This window comes from Chrysoperla carnea, chromosome 5, assembly GCF_905475395.1.
Source record: "Chrysoperla carnea chromosome 5, inChrCarn1.1, whole genome shotgun sequence".
In the NCBI taxonomy this organism is placed as follows: Eukaryota; Metazoa; Arthropoda; class Insecta; order Neuroptera; family Chrysopidae; genus Chrysoperla; species Chrysoperla carnea.
The window spans coordinates 53,170,778-53,194,856 of NC_058341.1; the positions used below are offsets into that span (position 1 = coordinate 53,170,778).

Sequence of the window (24,079 nt, forward strand, 5' to 3'; positions counted from 1 at the left end):
TTTATATTTAAATTAATAAAAAAAAGAAGCCATTATACCGTTATTTCATAAAATTATTTTTTGACAATTCAGTGAAATATTTTCAACATATGTGCAACGTTGCCAAGCGTAATATGTAATTATATCAAATTAAACACATTTTGTGATAATTTTTGTTAATTATCTCAAAAAATAAAAACAGGAATGTTTTGTAAATGGGTATAGTTATTTAGAAGTCTTAAGTAAATACTGTAGTAGTTTTTTGTGAAGCTGTCATTTCTGAGTCTCGAGTTATGAATCTTAAATTAGTGTGTTTACCGTCATATCCCTATAAAACAATGTAATTTTGTAACTTTAGCATCGTTTTTCACGAAAACCGAGACCAGGAATGATTTCATATTTTTAGCTAGGATTGATTTCCTTATAATATGAATAATTGACTGTCAAGTTTTGGATAGTTTGTCGTTAAATATCATTTTCTTCATAACAACCTTAAATTTTAAACGTCTTTTAAAATTTTGTTTTTATTTTTTTAACTATTATTTAAAATCAATTTTAAACATCCCTTTCAATATCTTTTTTGAATTATCACTTAGTCATTATCTACTTTAATGAAAGTGAGATTTATAGTTTATGATTTTATTGAGTCTTGTACGTTAAAAGGAGTCTTTTGTACGTTAATTTATTCTTATATCAAACGTAAAAAACAGGAGTGCGAAGAATTTATCAAACAATCAAAAAATATTAGCTACCATTGCAGTAAAAATTAAAAATCCTCCCGACCTTCACTCTTCTTATAAACACGCACTACCAAAAAAAAAAAAGGAAAAATTAAAATTCTTAAATTAAGGGTCTTTAAAATTCAAACTTGTAATTGGTTCGATACAAGTGAGCGGATAAAAAATATATTTGAAAATTGAAAACAAAACTTCTGCTTCAAAGTAAAAAGAAATTCCTAAAAATACACACCCGCATTTCGAACATTTAACGGTAGATGGTGATACCGAGAAAATGACATTCAAGTAACAAAGTACGTATACAAATTCTTCGTACCCGAGATCCTTAAAAATTAGTATTTTATCGATGTAATAGAATTCGTTAATTTGAGGGGACTAAAATCGAAGAACTTTTCTTATATAAACTAATATAGTTTCTTACTGTTCTTTCTCGGTATCGCCTCTAACATCTAAACAGCACCGTTACTGTACTTAATCAAACATTGGGTTCATTCAAAAGCACTTAAAACCTTAGTAATTCGTAAAATAGCCTCCTGAATCGAATTTAATTAAAAACTTTAAAAGGGGTATTGATTTAATACCATACAGGGGCGAAACTTGAATCGAGTTTTTGTGGATGCACCCATTACTTTTATGATTTTTTGTTCGAAACTATCCTAAAACGAAATTCATCTCTCATAAAGGAAACAATTAAATCACTGCCCTTGAAAAATACACAAAATAAATTCTGTCCCGAAAAGAAAATACATTTCAAACATTTTTAATTTTGCATATAATTTTCCAAGATAATTTTTTACTCACAAAAACATAGGACGCTAACAAAATTTGATACAAAAATTTAAAATACATGATTACGGTCCTGTATCATTTTCTTCTCCACTTTCGTTCTCCAAGTCATCAATATTATGTTCATTTGTTGAAGATGACACATCCGCCAAGGAGTAAAGATATTCATCTATATTCCTTGCGTTTACATGTGAAGAAGAGACTCCAGAAACATCTGAATCGTCTAAATTACTGTCGACTTGCGCACTTCCAGTTGAATGATGAGTGATCATGCTAACGTTATCATCGTCATCAAGATTAATATCAAGACTTCCACCATTAGAGTCACTATTACGACTGCTAAGCAGACCACGTGCAACCGGTAGTAAATTTTGAAAAAGCTGCCGAACTCGTGATGTGTGCATCGTTTCGGTACGGTTATTCTCACTTTCTTCGGCATCAGATTCTTCCTCGGTGCCTTCACCGATACTAATTGAGTCATCGCCATTGGTATCATTATTAGCACTACCGTTATTTTGATTTGGTGAAGGTGTTTGAGGCGATGTTAGCGATGTGGGTACATTTATTCCAGATCCTTTAATTCGACATGTGTTGTATGAGCCACAATGTAGACACTTCAAACCGACTACATGAAACTTCACTTGACCTTCCTAGAAAACAAATTTTTATAATTATTTTATGCTAATTTCAAATGTACAATTTAGGTTAGATGTCTAATCAGAGTATTAGAGCAACTCAAAAGAAAAATTTTCGGACATAGTTTCATTTTAGATTATAAGCAATCGAGTAAAATTTTTTTCAGACATTGCATGCATAATTTCCGTTTTAATATCGTAACTGTTTTAATATCTGACTTAAAAGTCGGATAATTCGAAAACGTGATATTTTTAGTCATTAGTAAACTTTTTTAGAATAACATAGGCTACCTTATAAGCAACTATTAGGTCAATCGGGTAGATCACTGATACTGAATTACAAACTGTAAAACTGGACTTAATACCATAACAAAATTTAATAATTAAGGTAGTTTGTTACCCAAATCACTTAAACTTGATCCTACTTTTTTTTTATTCGAAAGAGTAAATAAAAATAAATCAATTAAAAACGGATTTTTTTACTGCATGGTTCACAAGATATAATTAATTAAAATTATACAAAAATATATGGGACAAAATCGGCAAACTTGAGAAATTCTTGTGTTGCCCGATTATTTAAATAAATAAATGCCTTCAAAAATAAGCATATTTAACATTGATCTAATAGAAAACGGTAGATGGAAGGTATGTTTTCATAGATTTCTCCAAAACTAGTCGGTGGAAATTTAAAAAAAAAAAAAAAAAAAAAAAACTATTTAAATTAAAGTTAAAACCATAATAAATTATTGAAAAATTAAGGATGTGTGAGTGCTGTAGTAGGGACACAAATTTAAAAAAAATATTTTTTCAATTTTGATTGCAAATTATGTTATAACTTGACAATATAAGACGAAAAGTAAAAATAAAATTTTACGATATCTGGAATAATTAATTATTAAAATATCGAAAATTAAAAATTTTGTTTAATTATTTAATTTTTGATATTTCCAAAACCAAGGCAGATATCGAAAAATTTTATTATTATTTTTCGTCTACATTCATGAATGAAGTAATAACAAAATTCATCATCAAAGTTGAAAATAAGGTATAAATAATTTCAACCACAAGTCTAAACTTGCCTTGGCGCTCGTACTACCTTAATTTATTATAAATTTTTTTGTATCGTTACATCATTAGTTTTAAAAAAACAATTCAAAATGATTAGTGATATGGGTAACAAACTATCTTAAATTAAAATTGATTAAATAACGAAGAAGCTATAAGCAATCTTCTTTCAAAGATTATTGACCCACCCATTCTGTGAAACGGAATTTTGTATGAAGTCTCTATGGCAATTCATAGAAGTGGTGACTTCTATTATATTTCCTTCTTTGTCCAATTAGGAGTTTTCAACTTTAATTTTTTTGCGTATTTCTAAAGAATTTGAAAACCGTACTTCACTTTCCTCTACGTGAAGTAAAAATTTTGCACTTCAGTGATCATTTTTATTGATAATAATATTTTTACATTGCTTTGGTACAGATTCCTATTCAATCCAGATCTTTCCATAAAGTTTATAGACCACAGAAAAACAATTTTGTAAGTTTTTACTAACCTTATGACAGTCTTTACATAAAATTTCAACTTTATAATTTCTATATTCGACTGGCATCGGCGTCATCGCCACTTCACGATCTAAATATTTCCATAGCTAAAATAAAAACAATTAAAATTATTTTCACTTATATAATAAACTCGAGTGTTTATTTGTTTAAATATTTTGTATTATTGTACTAATTACAATATAAATATTTTTAAATTGAAAAGATAAATTTTAATTAAAATACTGGATGTTCCCTCTCAATCCGTAATTATCTTACCTGCGTCATATCCAATAATGATGTTTGACATATTGGACAGGCATAATGACCAGATTCTAATAATTGTTCAAAACATGTTTTATGTAATAGATGTCCACAATCGGGAATATGGCATGGTATCCTTGACGTATGAATGTTTTCTAAGCATACTGGACAATTAGCTCGAGATACATTTTCCACACACTAGAAGAAAAAATTAATTATTTAATATTTTGAGTACATGGAGCACAATATATGCATATTTATAGCAATAATTATTTCTGAAGATTGTAGGCTGTATGATATAGTACCATATATATATTATTCAAACTTTTACTCATATGAGGTTCTAATAACTACGACAAAAAAGTCTTTCTATTACAAAAAAAAAAAAGGTTTTCAGAGTTTTACTTGGTTTATGATAAACTGACAGTTGTAGAAACATTTTTAAAGATAGGGGAATTTTGAAATTTCACAGTGTTTATGCACTTGAAATGTTTTTTTTTTTTTTTTTTTTTTTTGAAGAATAAAATTATTTCAGTACAAATAAAATTAGTAAATAAACGTTTTACAAGTTAACGGCATGATTGTGTGTACCCCTGTTACGATTACAAATGTGTCGATTTAGGACCTCGAAACCAGGCAATTCGTTGTTTATTAAATATTTATCCATATTCTTTAGACGAATATGTACAAATATTACCTCAAATTTATGTTTATTTTCAGCCCTCTAGTAGTGAAACTTGTAAATCGAAATTCTAACATCAGATTTGGCATAGTTCTTCGGGTCTCTTTAATAGCCAATTTAGATCCTAAACGTTAAGAGATAGAATTTAAATTAGAAAGTTGATCCTCATAAAAAAATTAACTCTTTTCATCTAAAATACTTCTCCGATAATTGTCAGCTTTTGGAGGAAACGCGACTTAAAAATATGTCATTATTGCATTTAATTGAAAGAAAAGACGCTAATTACGAAAAAATGCTTTAGGACAAAAGTTATCAAGGAGAATAGAGGACATTCGCCTGTGTCCATGATTTTAACCTACAATTGTTGATGAACTTTAAGCGTATTTTCTTTCGATTTAATGCAATAATGATATATTTTTATGAGGATCAACTTTCAAATTTTAAGTCTAAATTCTATCTCTTACCGTTTAGGATCTAAATTGTCTATTAAAGAAACCCGAAGAACTAGGCCCAATCTGATGTCAGAACATGATGTCTCCCATCATCAAACTCTGCAACTTTTTTTGTTTAAGTTATTTTTTGATTAGTTAACAATAAAACAAGCAATCATCCATCATAGATTAAAATGGCCCAGCCTGTAACTACATATCGATTGAAAATTTTACGCCTGTAACTACATATCGATTGAAAATTTTAAATTCTACACCTTGGGATTCGAGTGTTTTTTCCTAAAATGCATATTTTTGAATAAATTTTAAAAGATTGCGGAAAAAAACGTAAAACATTTTTTAACCATTTAATATCCATTTTTCGAAAGATGGGAGCAAAATCAAATATATGTATCAAAATATACATGTAAATAGGAAATTTTATACTTAACAACTGTTATCAGAATTACTTTTTCCTTAAAATACACGGTTTTTAGGAAAAATTAAAAAACAACTACATAAAACAAGAAAAATTGTACATTGATGTAGATTTTTCAGAAAATATGGAAAAATACGCCTGATAACTTTGGACTAGACTATTTTTTCTCTCAAATTTATTGTTTTCGAATAAATTTCAAAATACTACAATATAGCCCACTCGCATGGATAGCATATTTCAAGTAATTGAAGTCATCTGAACTAATTACAGGTATAGTGCAAGACAACTAAGTGGATGCTGCATTCGTTTTTCTATTTTCAGGAGATGAGTTTTTTTAAGACGTCATCGACCTTAACCTTCTTTATAACTCAGGATACATTTTAATAAATACTCTGATTTGCATATGAATAATAACATTCTTAAAAATTCGTGATAATTATCGTATAACTTCGTCTAATTACGGAATATTAGTACAATTAAATTTTTTTTAAATCTCCTTGAAAATAAATATTTTAAAAGTACTCTTTTAATAATGATTTTGTATATCAGATTTTTTTCGGTTCATCAAAATTGTTTCCGTCTTTACAGTGTGTAAAGACCTGAAAATTAATTTTTCGAATTTAAAGATATTTGGGCAACCGGTCTTTTACTTAAACTAAGGATAGGAACGCGGGTACAATCTGTACCAAAAATAAAGTTATAATATCAAAAAATTTAAAAACCGTAGCAGCGCTTAAATGATCTTATAGTTATAATTAATAGAAAGTGTCAATTTATACGCTAACATGGCAAATAATTCAAAAGTAATTTTCTTTCAAGAGATGGATACTCTTACTTATAATCAAAGAAATAAAATCGAAGAAACAAAATAGCCCAGAAATCGACTCCACACAAGTAGATTCTTATGGGAGCGGGTTGAAAATATTTGCCTGAGTGTACGCAACAAAATTATATTCATACGAACTTGTGTTTTCTCAATTTACACCCAAACAAAAGTACGGATTTTTGCCGAAAATTCCTTATTTCCGAAATTAAAGATTATTTTGTGGTTCAGATTAAATATTTGATTTGAAAACTGTATGGTATTACATTTTGGATCATTCTAAACACTATTTGACTCTTTTTTCCTAACCTCATCGTTTTCGATATACATTCGTCAAAAACGAGGTTGGGTAAAAAATATCAAAAATCAAAAAATATAAAATTAAATAGTTTTTTTAAATGTTAAATAAAGAGAATACGGTATCTGGAAGTAGGGTACTTCTGTCTCATTTTATGGGTGATAATTGAAAAACACAAGTTCGCATGAATATGATTTTGTTGAGTAAACTCAAACATTTTTCATCGGTTTCCATAAAAATATTCTGGTGCGGAGTGCATTCCTGAATCAAATGTGTTATTTTCTCGAATACTAGTCAATGAGTTTTTAAGATCTTAAATATTACTCTGACTGAAAGACAAATGTGGAGATTCCACAAATGTTAAGCTAAAATGCTAAGATCCCTCCTTTATTTTCGTCCGTTAAATTCGTATAAATTAAGTTCTGGCAGATGGATAAACAGATATACAAACTCTAATCATATTTATTATTCCGTCTTTACATCGAATGTACGGAACCCTAAAAGAAAGATAAATGTTTACATTTCGTCTCTATAATTTTAACGTGTATATAATATTTTTAATTATTTTCATATTGGAAGCGTACAAACACACGCACATAGTATAATTAATGGCAATACTTCAAAATTAAGATAAAAAAATTTAATGTAAAATTAATATCGCAAAAAAAACTTGTTTATCACGGACAAATTCACATCTCAACAATAAATAAAGAGTGATTTGAAATATTTGAAGCAATAAAACACGCCTTGCATTTGAATACAATGTATTTTAAGTGTCGGGGAATTCAACTAGCAACATTCTTTTCTAATCTCACTGTAGTATTACATGAAACTTTTTATAAAGACCCAGTTTTAATATTTGAAACAAAAAAAAACTTTCACAATTTTATAATAAATCTGGGTCGATCGTCATACAAATTTATTTATCCGCGCTGTTCGCTTACTGTTTTAGTTTTAAAATTCATTTATCGTACCACTTCGATGAATATTTTAAGCATGCACGAATGATGCAAAAAATTAAAATAAATTTTTTTGCTTAATTTTTGTTGATACTTACACGGTGTCCATTTTTCAGTTGTAATGGTAAACACATGTTACATTTTGGACAGTGGAAAAATCTATCTCCTCCACCAATTCGACATATACCACAACCATCGCAATGATATTGATTCTTGTCTTCATCGTCGAATAAATTACATTCTAGGCAAGTGTACTGCAAAGAAAAAAAATTGTTGGTTAAAATTAATTCCGAAATTTTATTTTTATTATCTTTAGGATTCTGTTTTTAAAAGTGGTTACAAACAATGTGTAAAGAGGGGGGGGGGATTCAAGGATGGTTAAAAGGCCCAAGATACCAAAGAACTATCGTAAATACGAATTTACCAATTTTAACAAACTTAATGGCCATGTTTCCTTAGAAAATCCATGTACACTTAGAATTCAAAATAATGTTTTTATGATACAAAATAGCGATCTATACTCCGTTCACAAAATGAGTTAATATGAGTCAAAACTTTTAAATTCTTCTTGATTCGTTGATTACTTGGAATTTGAGTAGCTTACTCAGGTTTGATTTTATTTCGGAAAAATAGCTAAGAATTAAAATTTCCGTAAATATCGCAGCATTCCAGGTTTTTGAAGTCGATGAAAAATGTTTTAAACGCCAAAAAGTTTCAACAAATGTTTACTTTGTTACATTTTCGTCTTAGTTGGTATTTTCCTGTTCTCTATTCCAGTTTAAACTGATATCTATACTACAGTTTATAATGATATCTATATATTTGAAATGTACAGAGTGTACCAAATGTTTTAATAGGGTATCTATATAACTATATACGAGATAGAAAAAAATGGATAGTATTCTTTCGATCTCTTTTTTTGAAGTTTATTGGCGTCAACAAAAATTGTTAAATGTTAAAGTTATACGCGAGTTATGCGCTTTTAAACTTATGTGAATAACGTCATTGTTTGAAAAATTAAGAGAATATAACTTTGACATTATAAAGGCACTTTTTTCGGTAGAACCGTCGGTTTTCGAGTTATGATCCAAAATTGTTGGCTGTGTTAGTTAAAACACATGTTGGGTCGCTTTTGGTCCATAAGCTCGAATAGCGAAAAATCGAAAAGAATAATTTGCTCGATTACTTTTGGGTTTTCAAATATCTGTTTTTAGGAGGCTATGAGTTATATCGAAGTTGGTTACAATTTATTTTTATATTTTATTCTGAGAAAATTAAAAAAAAAAATTAATTATTATTTTTTTATTAAAAAAAAGAGTAACCAACTTCAATAGTCTACAAAGCAATTGGATTTTGGCGCAGTATTGAATTTAGACTTAAGCTACGACCCAGGCATTTAGTGGAAAAACTTTGGTAGTAGAAAATTGTGAAAGAAAGCTAAACTTTGAAACAAAACATTAAAAAAACAAAATAATTTCCGAAGAAATAATAGAAATATATTTAAAAAGCACTCCACGCTTTTTTACAATAGAATGATTTTTCTCTTAATAACTTACAAAAATTATTTTCTACTTTTTAATTCAGGTAGTTACAGAAGCGTGATTTTTTAGTTTTTTAGGGTTTTATTTATTTTAATTTTTTAAGTCTTTAACGATGATAATTTCATTGTAAAGAAGAATCGACTTTTTAGTGTTTCATTTGTGTATCGTTATTCCTGAAGATCATAATCAGGATAATCAGACAAATTTAAATTATTGCATTGCCATCGGCCCTTGATAAGTCTGCGAGGTTTCAATTTAATCCGACGTTTCGAAGTGGGTGAAAATCACGTTAAAAGATTCCGTTACATAGATAAATATCAAGCTTATTTAAGCGTGTTAAAAAGTAACTCTTTTGACGAAAAATTATCTCTTTTGAGATAGCTACATGTAACCTCAATCCGGCACAGTTTCAATACCTATAAATATATTTTAAAATTATCTTTTCGTGAATATACATCAAATTTACAAAAAATCCTTTTTTACTGAATTTTAATTTTACAATTTTTTGTTACGATTCTGTTTTTTTGAATATGCAAGTTGCAAAAATTAATAGAGCGATTTATCAAAGAGGCAGTTAAGTACTAAATGGTACGGAACTAGCGGTTCTACTAAGAACGTAGCAGACACAGAATCATACCTTGACCAAATTTTTTTAACTGACTTTTAATTTCAATATTAATATTTAATTCTACAAGACTTAATATTTTTTTTAAATAATTCAGGTTATTTATTCCATTAATTGATTTCTATTCAGAGTCGAGTTTTTTGTATTGTTTTCTCTAAATTTTTATCTTATTTTTATAACAATATAAAATTTTTTTAATTCATAGTAGTTAATATAAGAAAACCTTGGAATTCTATAAAAACTCCAATGTCAATGCCTAAATATTTCTTTCTTGTACAGTATTAAGTAAAAATTTTTGAAAGTTGTGAACAGGTTCAGACCAGGAGACACGAAAATCCACTTTCAATAATTCCCTGTAATGGTTCATGATTTTCCAGTATAATGTATAACTTCATATAGAGTTGTAAAACATCCTTAGAAGGTGGAATTTTTGCCCAAATAATTAATGTTTTTGTATATTTTCGCTTAAAATTACGGGCGATATTCTGGAAACGACGTTAAATGTTAAAACTGCGGTTTTTGAATACTTATATTACCGTATTATTGGAGTACTAATTCATTTGACAAATATTTTCTAAGAAATTGCGTTGAATCAATTCGTAAAATCTTTGTACCTTTTTTTACGATATCTCAAAAACTATTTATCCAATCATTAAACAAACCCGACTTTTGGGTCTGTATTACCTGATGTACTGAGTTTTATCGTAATTGGAGACGAAATTTTTTCTCAATTTACCCTTTTAAAAACATCGAAAAATCATTTTACAAAATATTGCTTACTATTAATCTAGTATCCTAAGTCTACAGCTTAACCAACCGCGCTATAAATGCTTCTTGCATATATACCAAAAAATGCTATATATAATAAAAAATGATCAATAAGTTTATTTCAAACTTTCTGTAAGTTAGTAGCAACAATCTTCATGTAGCTCAATCATATATGGACTAGACATGATAGATATGCGATCATCATAACCAAATTTTCTATTTAAAGCAAACGCAAAGAAATTTTCGTTTAATTCATCGATTCGCTTTATTTACACGATTATATATTCCAGCTAAGTACAATTTTATTTTCCATCAATACAATGCATGACTTTAAACTAAAATCAATCTCTTTCATAGAAGTAATGATTTTGTTTATTTAACTTCAGTGATTTTTAATCAATGAATTCATATTTTAAATTCAATCCTATTCTATTGTAAATACAAATATTTAGCTGTACTTGTTCAAATTGTTAGACAATTGTTTGAAAGTATTTTTACTTTATTTCAATATGAAACGGCCAGCTTCGGGATGAGGTTGTCATTATTTTAATTTTTTTTAGTACATAAATGCTGTTAATTCTAGGTATTACACCTTCCACAATAATCATGTAATATTATAATAAAAATTAAAAATCGTTGGTGTTCATCCTTGCAATCTAAACACCACCAATTGAGTCATTCAATTGAAATTCTATTGATTTTATGAAACTATTAAAAATATTATTAATATTATTATGAGTTATTGTTGTAATTCTAAACATATTGATAATATTGAGTAATTTAAAAACATTATATTATAATAAAAACTAGCTATTACCCGCTGCTTCGTCTACCTTCATAGAATATATTTCCGTAATCGTAATCATTTTTCAATGACTATGATATAAATTATAACAGTGTGGTAAAATATTAGAACCGGGTGACAGGAAAACTTTTCTTGATATATGACTTGTCAGTCAACGTTTATAAAACAAAATGGTTCAAAAAGTACTTAAGTTTTCAAAATCCTCCCTCCTCCAAACGTCGCTACGGATATACAGTTGCGAGAGGGAGTTGTGATCAAGAAATAGCTTCAAAACAAAAGAGTGAATTAAAACAAAACGGTATACGATATCAATAAGATTTTTATACCATGTATATATGATATGAAATATATCCAGATATACTTACTTAGTTTAGTCCTAAGTTTGTACCGCTCAAAACTATTGATGCTATGAACAAAATTTTGGTATAGGTGTTCATAAAATCTATTTCCGATTGTCTACCTGAATGTATGTCTGTCTGCCTGCCTGTCTGTCACGATAACTCAAAAACGAAAAGATATCAAGCTGAAATTATAGCTTACTTAGGGCGTAAAAACGGAGATCGAGTTCGAAAATGAGCAATATTAGTCAGTTGGGTCTTGGGTCCGTAGAGCCAATCTTGTAAAACGTTACAGATAGAACAAAAGTTTAAATGTTCCTTATAAAAAAATAAACAACTTTTGTTTGAAACATGAGAGGTCGCAATTATTTTGTTATATGAACCGGCTAGTAGCCGAGCTTGTTAAGCGTCTTAACTTACTTGGTTGAGAGGTTGTGGGTTCGAATCCAGGCAGTAGAGTAATGTGCCGATCACATTGTCGTCGTGGCCTATAACGATGTGGGTGGCTTCTGTTATAGACGTAGTCTGAGAAGCGGAGGTTAAACTCCATTATTTATTTATATTAATCATCATTCATGTAAACGAGACTGCATATTTCAATGGATTAACGCTTTCGTTTTTTGTTTAAATAAATAGAAAGAAACGAAAAATTTTACACTTTTCAGAAAACTGTTTTTTTAATGAATGAAAATGAAAGCTCTTGAAACACTTTTTACATGCACGTGCCACTGCGATGTGCAACATTGTCATAATTTTAAACATTTTTAACGATATAAGATAATGCTTAGTAAATTTAAATAATAATATTTAAAATATTATTATAAATAGAAATATAATTGATACGTTTTTCAAAATAATAATAATTATTCATAATTTTTTTTTCTAGTTAAAGTCTTTTAATAACTGTAAATAATATTTAATATTTAATAATTATTATATTTATTTATTTAATATTTTTAATTTTTGTATTTATGCCAATGATATTTTATTTTAAATAAAATAGATTGTCTTTATTGTAGTATGTAATGGCGTTGTTGAATATATTACGTTAAATAATAATAAATGGTTAATAATTATTCTTATCGATTGTTATCTACAATTTTAATTGGTATTAAATATTCTTCGGTGGGCTTGCCTATCCATGATCGTGTTGTTATTATTATTTAATGCAAGAGAAGTAAAAAGCAAAAACAGCAATACTTTTATTGAGTTGAGTCGTATTAATCTTCCCATGAATTTGGATCGAAGAAATTTTCAGGAACCATTCTCGATTTTTTTTAACTCTTTCAAATCACATTGAAGATAATTATTGTCATTGGAAAGTAGATTCGTTCGATCAAATAAACTTATCATTTGTAATTTTCCTCAAAGAATTTCATGTAATACATATCTCGAAAATTGAGCGATCAATTATATTATTGATTTTACTGGCAGTTTTTTTTAAATATTTATTGAGTAATTGGAACCTCAAAGTCACAAAAATCCAGTTCGATTAGCTGTTAGGTAAACATTTTCTAAGAAGCTACCTGAAATAAATTTAAGTTATCGCTCTTGGTATCGCTTCTTGACGATATATCAGAAACTATGCGTCTTATCATCAATTAAAATATATAAAATATTGCAGGCATGTTTTACTAGTTAGTTTACAATCTGACGGAAATTACAATATTACGGTGACATATACCTCTTTTAGTTTTTAATAAAAAATACACTAACTTATAATACTTTACTTTTTATTGTACTAAAAAGTAGAAAATAATGAATTCTATGAGTCAGATTGAGCCTCTCCAGCTTTTACAAATGGTCATGTATGAGTGACTCGTAAAAATAATTATTTTCTACTTTTAGTACAATAAAAGCTTGTCCTTTAAAAAGCATTTTTTATTTAAATTTTTATTGAATATAATTGTTAAGTTATGACTAAAATTGTACGAATAGTCGCTTACAAATATGGTCATATCTAAAGAACGAAAAATCATACAGCTATGAAACGCACATCTAATTGAAAGATAAAAATAAAGCTTTCTAAATCATAGCAGTTTTCATAAAAAATTAAACCAAGATTATAAAAATATTGAACTTTTTTTTTTTAACAAATAGTCTTAATTTTTTATTGACATGACAATGCCTAAGAGTCTAAGCCAAAGATAGTATATTGAATTAGAGCACTTCTTAAAAGTGCTCTAATTCTAAGGAAAGTTACTTTCCTGTAAATATTTTAAATTTTTAACGAAACAAGTGCCGCGTTTTGTTTTACTTTACAGTTTTTTATTAATTTCCGAAAAGGGTACTGCTATTGCCACCCGCCATGGATATCCGTGATTTTGGTAAAAATGTCACCACATGGTGAACGCAAGCACGGAATTTTTCACGAGAGATTAAACTATCAATCCGTGACTCAAACTATGTCCACAGATAGAAATACATCGTACATAGGGTATAAAAGCCATCCATAGCGGGTGAAAATAAACAATTCTTTCGACAATTATAAATTAACTCAAACATTAATACTCAAACAATCAAGCATATAAACACATCGAGTTCGCTGTTATTAAAATTTTGGTTGTTTTTCAGGTATTTCATTCAATCCATATTCTGCTTGACCATGGTTTGTAAGCGTGAACAACACATGTCATAATCTCATAAGTTGTATTCACTATGCCGCGTGGAGCTAACTAATAAATGATAAATAATATGTGATTATTATATTTTATAATGTTTTTTGTCACATAATAAAAATTTCTTTTGATTACATATTAAGATTGTGCTGCTGTATTGAATGTTGTATTATATACATGTTGTTTACAATGTTGTTTATTTAAATTGAGGTCAATAGCAACTAATTGATTTTAAGTATTCAACTAAGGCAATCAAATCATTTTAGATTATTCATTTTTTATGTATATTAAGTAAGCAGTTCTGATATGGTTACTATAGAAGTACAAAACTGTAGATATCATACTCAGTTTGAATCTTTTTAGTAGACAGTGCTGATTTAAATTATGTTATACACTGGACGTTCGTTCCTTGGGAATATGGCGCTTAAAAGACTATGAACTTGAACTATATACGAACTCTAAGTTTTTAAGGTGACAATTAATATAATCTAATATAATAAAGCTGAAGAATTTGTTTGTTTGGTTGAAGACGCTAACCTCAGGAACTACTGGTTCGAATTGAAAAATTATATTAGTCTTCCTATAGTTGATATTCTAGCATATGTTAGCATGATATTCGCCCGCTTTTCTGGATATTCTGTTAAAGAGTGTTTATGCAAAATTTGAAGTAGATTGTACCAAGGTATCACGTTGTCCCATACAAGCTTTACCCCCGTTTTTCATTCCATTAGGGGAAGAATTTCGGAAAATCCTTTTTATCGGATGGATGCCTACACGTCATACAAAAACATGACTTCCAAGTTTCATGTCTCTAAGATCAACGGTTTAGAATGTGCGTTGATCCGCCAGTCAGCCATTCAGCACAAACCATTTTATATGTATCCCGCTTCGATGGATGATTTCGAAAACTACTAAATGGATTTTAATAAAACTTTGCAATAATGTAGCTCATACGTCAAATTAAAATATAGGCGATAACTTATAAAAATAGCAGCCCGCCCGTTTCGTTGGGATGATTTCGATTTTAAAAACAAAACAATTTGCTTTCATTATACCTGCACAGTAACATACTTTTAAATCATTTACCATAGTATTTACCACAAATGACAACTACTGCGAGAAACGGTACTGGAAAGTCAGGAATCTAAAACTTTTCTAAAAGTTAGAGTTTATATTGCGTGCCAGCTACGCATAGCGACAGTTCTTATGACACCACGTTTATTTAACCTTTTCTCTTGAAGCGGGAGTTGATTTCAGTAATTTATACTGACTTTTTCGAAATTTTTAAGGTTTTGTGTACCTAAAAATACGGCCCCTCCAAATTGCACTAAAGGAAAACATTTAAGTTCAGTTAGTTTCATCAATCAACTTAAGTTTAGTTAGTGTCAAAGAAATTCTGACATACTGGATTATCGTGGCTTTAAGGCTTTGCAAGCCACAACAGCATGTCCATCAAGATGGTTGAAAATCGTTATATAGATTGAATTCATGTCAAGAATGTGCCTTTCGGAGGTGTCAACTTCAAAGCAACCCTACCCTTTTTATGTCGAAATATAATGTATTTTCGTAACTTTTATGACTTTGCGCACTTTGACAGCTCTACCAAATTGAAACAGAGGATTAAAAACCTTAAAATTGAGGAAATACCCTTTGGTATTAGTTACGGGCCTTTCCTTTCCTTATGTAAATATTTCATGCATATGTAAAAGCATGGAAAGACAAACAGCGCATTTCAATAATATATATTTTATGAGTGGGAATGAGTTTAGTGATGGAGTTCTTGAAGTTAACTATTTAGAACCTTAATGGCAGTAAGTGGTTGCTGAAACACAGAGTTTTAAGCGGCAAAATATAACTAATTTGACATTTGTTATGCAGTCTGGTGGCAGAAATTAAAACTATATTAAAGGATTTTAGGTTATATACCCGAATACATATATATTTCTTATAATATTATATGTCTAATGATTATAAACACACCCTGTACTCTAGAGTAGCATGACAGACAAATCAATTAAAAATAATAATACAAAAACTTAAACACAGACTATAAAATACAAAATATTAAACAATTTAAATGAAATATAATTGATGTTATATATTGACACAAACATCAATCAATTATTAATTACTGTTTAAAGTTTTTAATGTATTATAAATTATTATTATCATAAAAATTTAATAAAATTATTTCAGAAAAAAATGTTTCTTTTTAAATATTCCCCATTTTTTTATTACTATGATTTTTAATAATAATTAAAAATACATTAAATAATTTAAATTCACTAGCGCCACATATTTGAAAATACTCGAGATTAAAATATTATTAGGACTAGAATGCCTTTAATCTATTTGTCAAGGATATTTGTTTTTGAAAAATTAACAGTTTTTGAGTTATGCTTTCATTGCTCACTTCAAACTTTGATGAGTGCAAGTATCAATTAACAAGTGAAGACAAACTATTGACTGAGTTAATTGTTGAAATACCATGTATAGACAGTGTTGATGCCGCAATCGTTTGCTTTTTACGTCATGTAAGTAAAGAAAGATAGTCACTCTTACACACAAAGTAATAAGAGTATCTTTCTTCTCACTTCTTCAGTGGAAATATGAATAAACAAATACCTACATACATAAAATAAATGTATACTTGGTACAATACATGTATAATGCTCTAACCTAATTTTGCATTCTCACGGGTAAAAATTTACGTTAACGAAAAAATGTTTTAAACAAAAGTTGTTTATTTTTATAAGGAATATTTTTTACATTTAACTTTTGTTCTATCTCTAACGATTTACAATATGGGCCTTACGGTACGGAGACCCACGACTTTTATGTCCTGAGCACGCTATAAAAAGTTCAGCTTGGTATCTCTTTTCGTTTTTGAGTTATCGTGTTAACATCCAGGCAGACAGACGAAAGGACAACTGGAAATGGATATTATGAACACCTACAACAAAATTTTGATAGTAGCTTCAATATTTTTAAGCTCTACAAACTTGGGACTAACCTCAGTATACCTTGATATATTTCATATATACATGGTACAAAAATGACAGTTTATTAAAGCAACGACTGGTTACGGAATTATTTATGACGTTGGCACGTCAATTCACTCACGGACAAATCACAATTGACAATTCATTCGCGACAATACACCCAAGAAAAATATAACTATACCCAACGGCGATCCACCCTTCACCCGTAAAATAAATTGTGATTATATACGTAAAATAAATTGTGATTATACACGTTCGGGTTGGCCATACTTTTAACGGGGTCCAGCAAGCACGGGTCTACGCCGTTTTTTCGGCATAGCATTAACCCTGTGATTAATATTAATAGGCGTTCTACAGGTTGGCCATACCTTTAATGAGGTTGAGTTAGCACGGAACTGTGGGTTTTTTGTCCCTTGAGTTAACTTTGTGATTTCACCTACTTTTTGAATTAATACAGATCTGTGGATTTGTTCACCCTTTTGTTTACCGTGTCATTCCTCACTGATCCATATATCTATCATTGTATTTAAAAATATTTTCCTTTGTATTATTTAAATTTAAATTTGTGAACCTCTAAAATAACATCCGTTATAATGCCATGAGGTCCCAAACAAAATCGACAATTATATAAATAAATCTACTGCACTGCATAAACTTTTCAATAAATTTTTTATATATTTTTTTTAAAATTCAATAACAACAATCAACAAATAATTAATAATAATTTTGTTAAATAAATTAAATATTAATTACATAACTATCAAGAGAAATATGAATTAAAAAAAACATTTTTAATGTTATAATACAATGTATATGATGGTCATTATTACTATTTATTATTTTAATGACCTCAAAAATATTTTATTTTCTTTTTCATTCAATTTCAGAAAAAACTGGTACTTAAAACGGATATTTTTATAAAAATATTATAAACTTGATAAATATAATAATATTCATATTCACGATTTTTGTTTCTCCATAAACTTGATATTATTAAAGTGAAGTTGTTGGGATACTGTACCATAAATCATACACCACCAATTTTGTGATATTTTGGGTTAGAGCTAAGAAGTACAATACTGCTAAAACTTTTTGAGCATGTTATCATTTCAAAATAAAGTAACTTGGAAAGTGGCAAGCATTAATTTTAGTTCCCGTGATAAATACATCAGTTTTTGTTCTGAATAACTCCGTTAACTTTCGTACAAATTGTTAACTATCGTGCAATTGATTTGAAGATTTTTCCATTTTCAAAGTTTTTTTATAATACTTAAAAAAGTGTATGATATACTTTTTTCAAAAAACCTCCAATTTTTCAGTTATTTAACGTTAAATACTCCGAATTTCAAATGCCAATAGCTCGGAAAATATTGACTTTTCGAAAATTACTTAAATGACAATTTTTGCTTAGATTTTATCGATTTCCGTGGCCATTTTCAATATATATTTTGCTGCCCCCAAGAACGGGTGGTTACATCCCCTGGGTAAAAGCACAACTAGGCAAAATATGACTAACGAAACTTAACGAGAAAAAAATTCAGTTTTATCGCATTTTTCGCCATTTATATTCTCGGATTGTATGGCTCGCTGGAAATCCGTTCGGAGCTCACATTGTAGCTTTTGATGGTATCTTTTTGTCGGAAAATAATATATGGTTTTCGCATAAAATGCAAAAAGTGCTTCGGAAAAGGCGTGCGCGATCGGTAACGAAGCATCTTACGATACTTTAAAAAAATCATTGTCTTCGCTAAAAGTTGACCTACAATCTCAACTTTCAAAAAGAAACACGGGAATTTACAAGCCGTGTTTTCTCATAAATTTTTCAACAGATTTGACTTCAACTAGTCTCTCATTTTTTTTTTTCGTTTTTTTAGCACTACAATTCCTCATTAAAATAATTTTTCCGTTTATATTATGAAAATTCTAAACCTGTGCTAATATAGTGTATGAACTTTTCGTATAGTGTAAGAAGGAAAGAATAGTCTTATAACACTGAAATTGTACTATTATTTTCTATTTAAACTGAGAGGTTAGTACACCGATACAAAAAACTACAAACGTCATAATTAATCAGACTTGTTCAAAATTCTATACAGAGATCTCTTTAAAAAATAATGACCTTAAGTATTCGTGACATGATAAACTAAGAAAATTAACAAATTTATCTAAATACTTTTATCAACAAATAATTAACAAAAATAACACAAAATTTTTTTACGGAAATTTTTACTTAATTTCACAATAAAAAACCAACACACGTACATTACTAGCTTAGCACGTTAGCGCACAGATAAAAATATAATTAAATTGCTATTATTAGTTAAGTAAATTGTTGATATAACAAGTTATCAAAAAATTTTTTATTTTCACCAGTAGCAGCTTAATAAAAAATAAAAATAATAAAGATAAAATTTTAAACAAAGTCAAGTACATACGACGTAATACTCTAAGCACATACTGATACCGACAGTGTGAAATGGTACTCGACGCGACAACGACACGATTCAATGTCTGCGACTCGCTTTTAATAATCACTATTTTTAGTCTAATTAAACATTAATTTATCTCCCAAGATTGATAAGAAATTTCGACAATTCATTAATAATTTATCAAAAAATTTGATTCATTATTATACCATGTATATATGAAATATACATAGTATATTAAGTTTAGTCCCAAGTTTGTAACGCTTAAAAATATTGATATAGGTGTTCATAGAATCATCTAATTAGTCCATTTCCGGTTGTCCGTCCGTCTGTGGACACGATAACTCAAAAAGGAAAAAAGATATCAAGCTGAAATTTTTACAGCGTTCTCAGGACGTAAAAAGAGAAGTCCATTTCGTAAATGAGCAACATTGGTCAATTGGGTCTTGACCTATGGGTCCGTAGAACCCATCTTGTAAACCGTTAGAGATAGAAGTTTAAATGTAAAAAATGTTCCTTATCAAAATATAAACAACTTTTGTTTGAAACATTTTTTTGTAAACATCATTGTTTACCCGTGTGGACGCAAATTAGGTGTAAATTGTATAGTATGTATTATATAAATTGTATATGTATGTGCAATGTAATAGAGTAATCAACACTATTTATGCATGGTATTTCAACAATTAACTCAGTCAATTGTATGTTTTCATTTGTTTATGTTTGTTTCCTTTTAGGCTTAGTGTATTACACTGGGTCTGTGCAATGTAATAAGTCTGTACTAGCTCGACCCGTACGGAATTCGCTCCCGTAGTTACCCTAACCCGTGGCTAAAAACAACAAACAACGAAATTTCGTAGAAAAGTGGTGAAAAAAGTCAAAAGTCCTTAAATTAATATTAGGAGAACATGTTACAAATAGTAATTACATGTCTCGAGTATTAGGAGAATCTGAAAAAACTAACATGTTTACCAAATTATTTGTCTAGCGTGTTTTTTCTAAGCGGTATATTTTTAGGCCGTGGCTATATTTTTCGTCAAACCTAGACATAATAAGCTTAAAAATGAGGGGTAAATCATGGAATTTGATAAAGGAATAAGGAAGCTTATGGTAGGACAGAAAAAACTTAAAAACGTAATAATAATAAAATTTTTCTACCTACACTCCGTAAACATTGTATATGTCACCGCATTATTGTAAGAATCGTTAGTTTATATCCATAGTCAGATGTACTGTCGATAGATTGTGAACAACCAACAAGATTTACAATCTAACGTTTATGTTTTCGTAGGAAATTTATTACAGTTAACTTTTTTACCAGAATTTAAAAAAAAAAACTTATCATAACCTCTTTTATACTCTCCTTGTTAATAATTCTAACTTTAATTAAGTTTATCTCGAGTTAGAAAGGATCAATCGACTAAATTTTTATGGCAATTGTACTATAATATCCTTAATAAGTACACACAAATTCAGAATTTTCTAACACTATGGCCATAGCGAGAAAAAAATTTGAATAAAAAAAATATGATTTATATAAAAATCATTAAAAAAACTATGTACTATCTTATGTTATAAATATACTATGTTATATGTTTCATCGAAATTAGAAGCAACAAATTTTTCTCGACCTTTAAAAAGGCGAAAAAATTATTTTTTTTTCGAAATCGGTTCTCTTACTCTGATTCTTAGAGTAATTTTGACCCAAAAAATACAATGAAGCCTTATTAATTAATTCCACAAATTGCTCTCAAACTTAAAATAAAAGAAGCCTATATATTGAAGATATTTGCGGTAAAATGTCGAAAAATGAATCTAGTTGACTCCACCATACAAAAAGGGCAGCCAACTCGAAGTAATTATAGAGGAATTTTGTTCATTAAAAAAGCTGATACCGGCAAAAGTCGACAGTAGACTTAACGGAATATTACGAATGTATTTAACAAAAGACAAAACTTTACTTTTAAATTTTACGCCAAAAGAACATTCTTCTTAAAACCCGCTTATTGCGGAGAAACTATTATTCCTAAACACAAATATTTAATCAAGCTACAGAAAATTTTAAAGTGCATAAAATTCAAATCTCTAAATTTTGCACTAAATCTAATTATAGAAATAATTCGTTAAAAATTACCGTTATTTCTATTTAGTTTAGCAAAACCCTTTTAATGTCACTATTTTCAAGTTACAATTTTATAATTTCTTTAAAAAACATTTGTTGGGATTGTAATATTTCCCGTTTTTAGGAAAATAAACAAAGATAAACTTTAAAACTGAATACACTAACAATAAAATAGTCACAGGAAAAATTATACACAAAAATTTACAAATTTAAATAAGAAAATAAATTAAACCTTACCTTGCCAAATCTAATACCACAATACTGGCATTCCGCTTGGACCGGTTGACGAATATTACAATTTGTACAAACCAGTTCGGTCACTTCTTTCCGATTCACTGTATGATCTTCATTTTCATCATGACAAAAACGACACGTATAAACTTTATTACAGCACGGAGTCTGAAAATTTAAAAAAAGATTCGAAAAATTAACACTTCAATTTCAGAAGAATAACTGAATAATTTTATTGAAACATCTTTTTTTTAAGATGAAATAAAAAATTAATTAATTAATGAGATAATTATTGAGGACGCTCCCCCACTCAAAGATCTCATCACAATTCCAGAGGATTTGAACTCCATAGCGATCTTTAACTCAAATAAATTACTTTTAATAAATAAATTTCTTTGAAAATTATAGTTCGAAAATCAAAAGGTCATTCTCGAATTTTGACAAAATCATCCTCAATTTCGAAACAATGAAAATTCCTTTATCTTTACGTCACTGTCAAAACGAACATATAGGTTATGAAAATCGATTAAATTTTCGATACCGAAAATATGACAATTTTTTTCGAGGAATACAAAATTTTATAACTTACCACAAATTTTGATTTACGTTTATAATGTGCACATCCTGTAATAGGTGGTTTCGTATCATCAGGAACATTTTGATTAGGCTGTTGATCTGTGGAAGTTTCCATAGGACCTTTTTTATATATATCAAGTATTTTAACTAATTATCACAGTGGCTCTTCTATGGTGTCACTACCACTATAATAAGTCGTATGGTTTTCACTTTAATTATTTGATTGCCACTGGTACATTATGTATGAAGATAGCTACATATATCTATATTTTTAATGAACTGCGCAGATTTTATAGAAATATTTAACCGCAATTTTTGAAATTTTTATATCGTATCCTCTTGATTAAAATCTTATTTCAATATTAATATTATGAGGTTGAAGCTAGATTTTATTTAAAATTGCAATGGTTATTTTAAAAGAAAGTATTTATGATTTAAAGAGATTGATTTTAGGAACGAATCCAGCATAATCAAATAAAATAAATCTGGTGAGAAACTCTCACATGACCTAAATGTGTAGTTTAAATTGATAAATAAAAAAGTAAAGTAAGAACTCATTTAAAAATTATTAAATAACACGATATTTTTTTGTATTTTTAACTGTTTGGTATAGATTCGAAAAGCAAAATCGAAATTTACGATACATACCTTAGAGTTTTATCGTAAAAGCTTCAGGCACTTTTTAAATTGTTGTATATGTATTTTCGAAACTCGATTTCGATAGTATGTGTAAGAGTTTTAGTATATCTGGTTAATTATTATTATCTCAATACACGTTATGATTACTGATTAGTTATAGTTAAGTACTATATTAAAATTAATACACGCACTTTCAAAATCAAGTGTTTGTACAGTTATTTTGCAGATTATTCCGTTCTATGTGGCACACTATGTATGTATAATTACTTATCGCAGTTAGGCTCGAAAATTGCCGATAATATTAGTATAATAAGTAAATGGTACTTTATTTTCATACAATTCATAGAAAATGACTAGATCTAACTACAGTTTATTATCTGATCATTCTTTCCTCTGGATACCTATAGTATAATGCTTCTTATGTGATATTTTTATACCCTGTATATATGTAATATATATCAGGGGTATACTAAGTTTAGTCCCAAGTTAGTAACGCTTAAAAATATTGATGCTATGAACAAAATTTTGCTATAGATGTTCATAAAATCACCTAAAGAGTTCATTTCCGGCTGTCTGTCTGTTTGTCCGTCTGTGGACACGATAACTCAAAAACGAAAAGAGATATTAAGTAATTCAAGTATTTACTAGAATATGAAACAAATAATCAAAAAAAATATTTTTTTACTGAACTCTGGATAATTAATGTTTATATCGGTGTTCGAGAGAGACTACAAGGTTTTGGGAGTCTCTCTACCAAATCTGGAAAGGTGGCAACCCTGATGGAAAATAAATTTGAAAAAAGAATAAGTCTTAATAA

General features: G+C 28.6%; 1 protein-coding gene across 3 annotated transcripts; it reads right to left on the minus strand.

The window, feature by feature from the left end:
- Positions 1-82: 82 nt before the first annotated feature.
- LOC123299707 (RING finger and CHY zinc finger domain-containing protein 1) lies at positions 83-22,813 on the minus strand. Of its 3 annotated transcripts, XR_006535356.1 has the most exons (7): positions 22,637-22,813; positions 22,054-22,215; positions 7,670-7,825; positions 3,958-4,140; positions 3,693-3,788; positions 1,518-2,152; positions 83-786 (listed from the first exon to the last, which is right to left on the minus strand). XR_006535356.1 is itself a non-coding variant. In XM_044882017.1 (6 exons), the coding sequence occupies exons 1-6, from the start codon at positions 22,736-22,738 to the stop codon at positions 1,568-1,570; spliced, it is 1,284 nt and encodes a 427-aa protein (XP_044737952.1). In that variant the 5' UTR covers positions 22,739-22,813; the 3' UTR covers positions 806-1,567. The 3 variants fall into 3 exon arrangements, 2 of the variants coding, with proteins under 2 accessions (XP_044737952.1, XP_044737951.1); XM_044882017.1 differs by lacking the exon at positions 83-786 and having other exon boundaries at positions 806-2,148; positions 3,689-3,788; XM_044882016.1 differs by lacking the exon at positions 83-786 and having other exon boundaries at positions 807-2,152.
- Between the last annotated feature and the right edge of the window lie 1,266 nt (positions 22,814-24,079).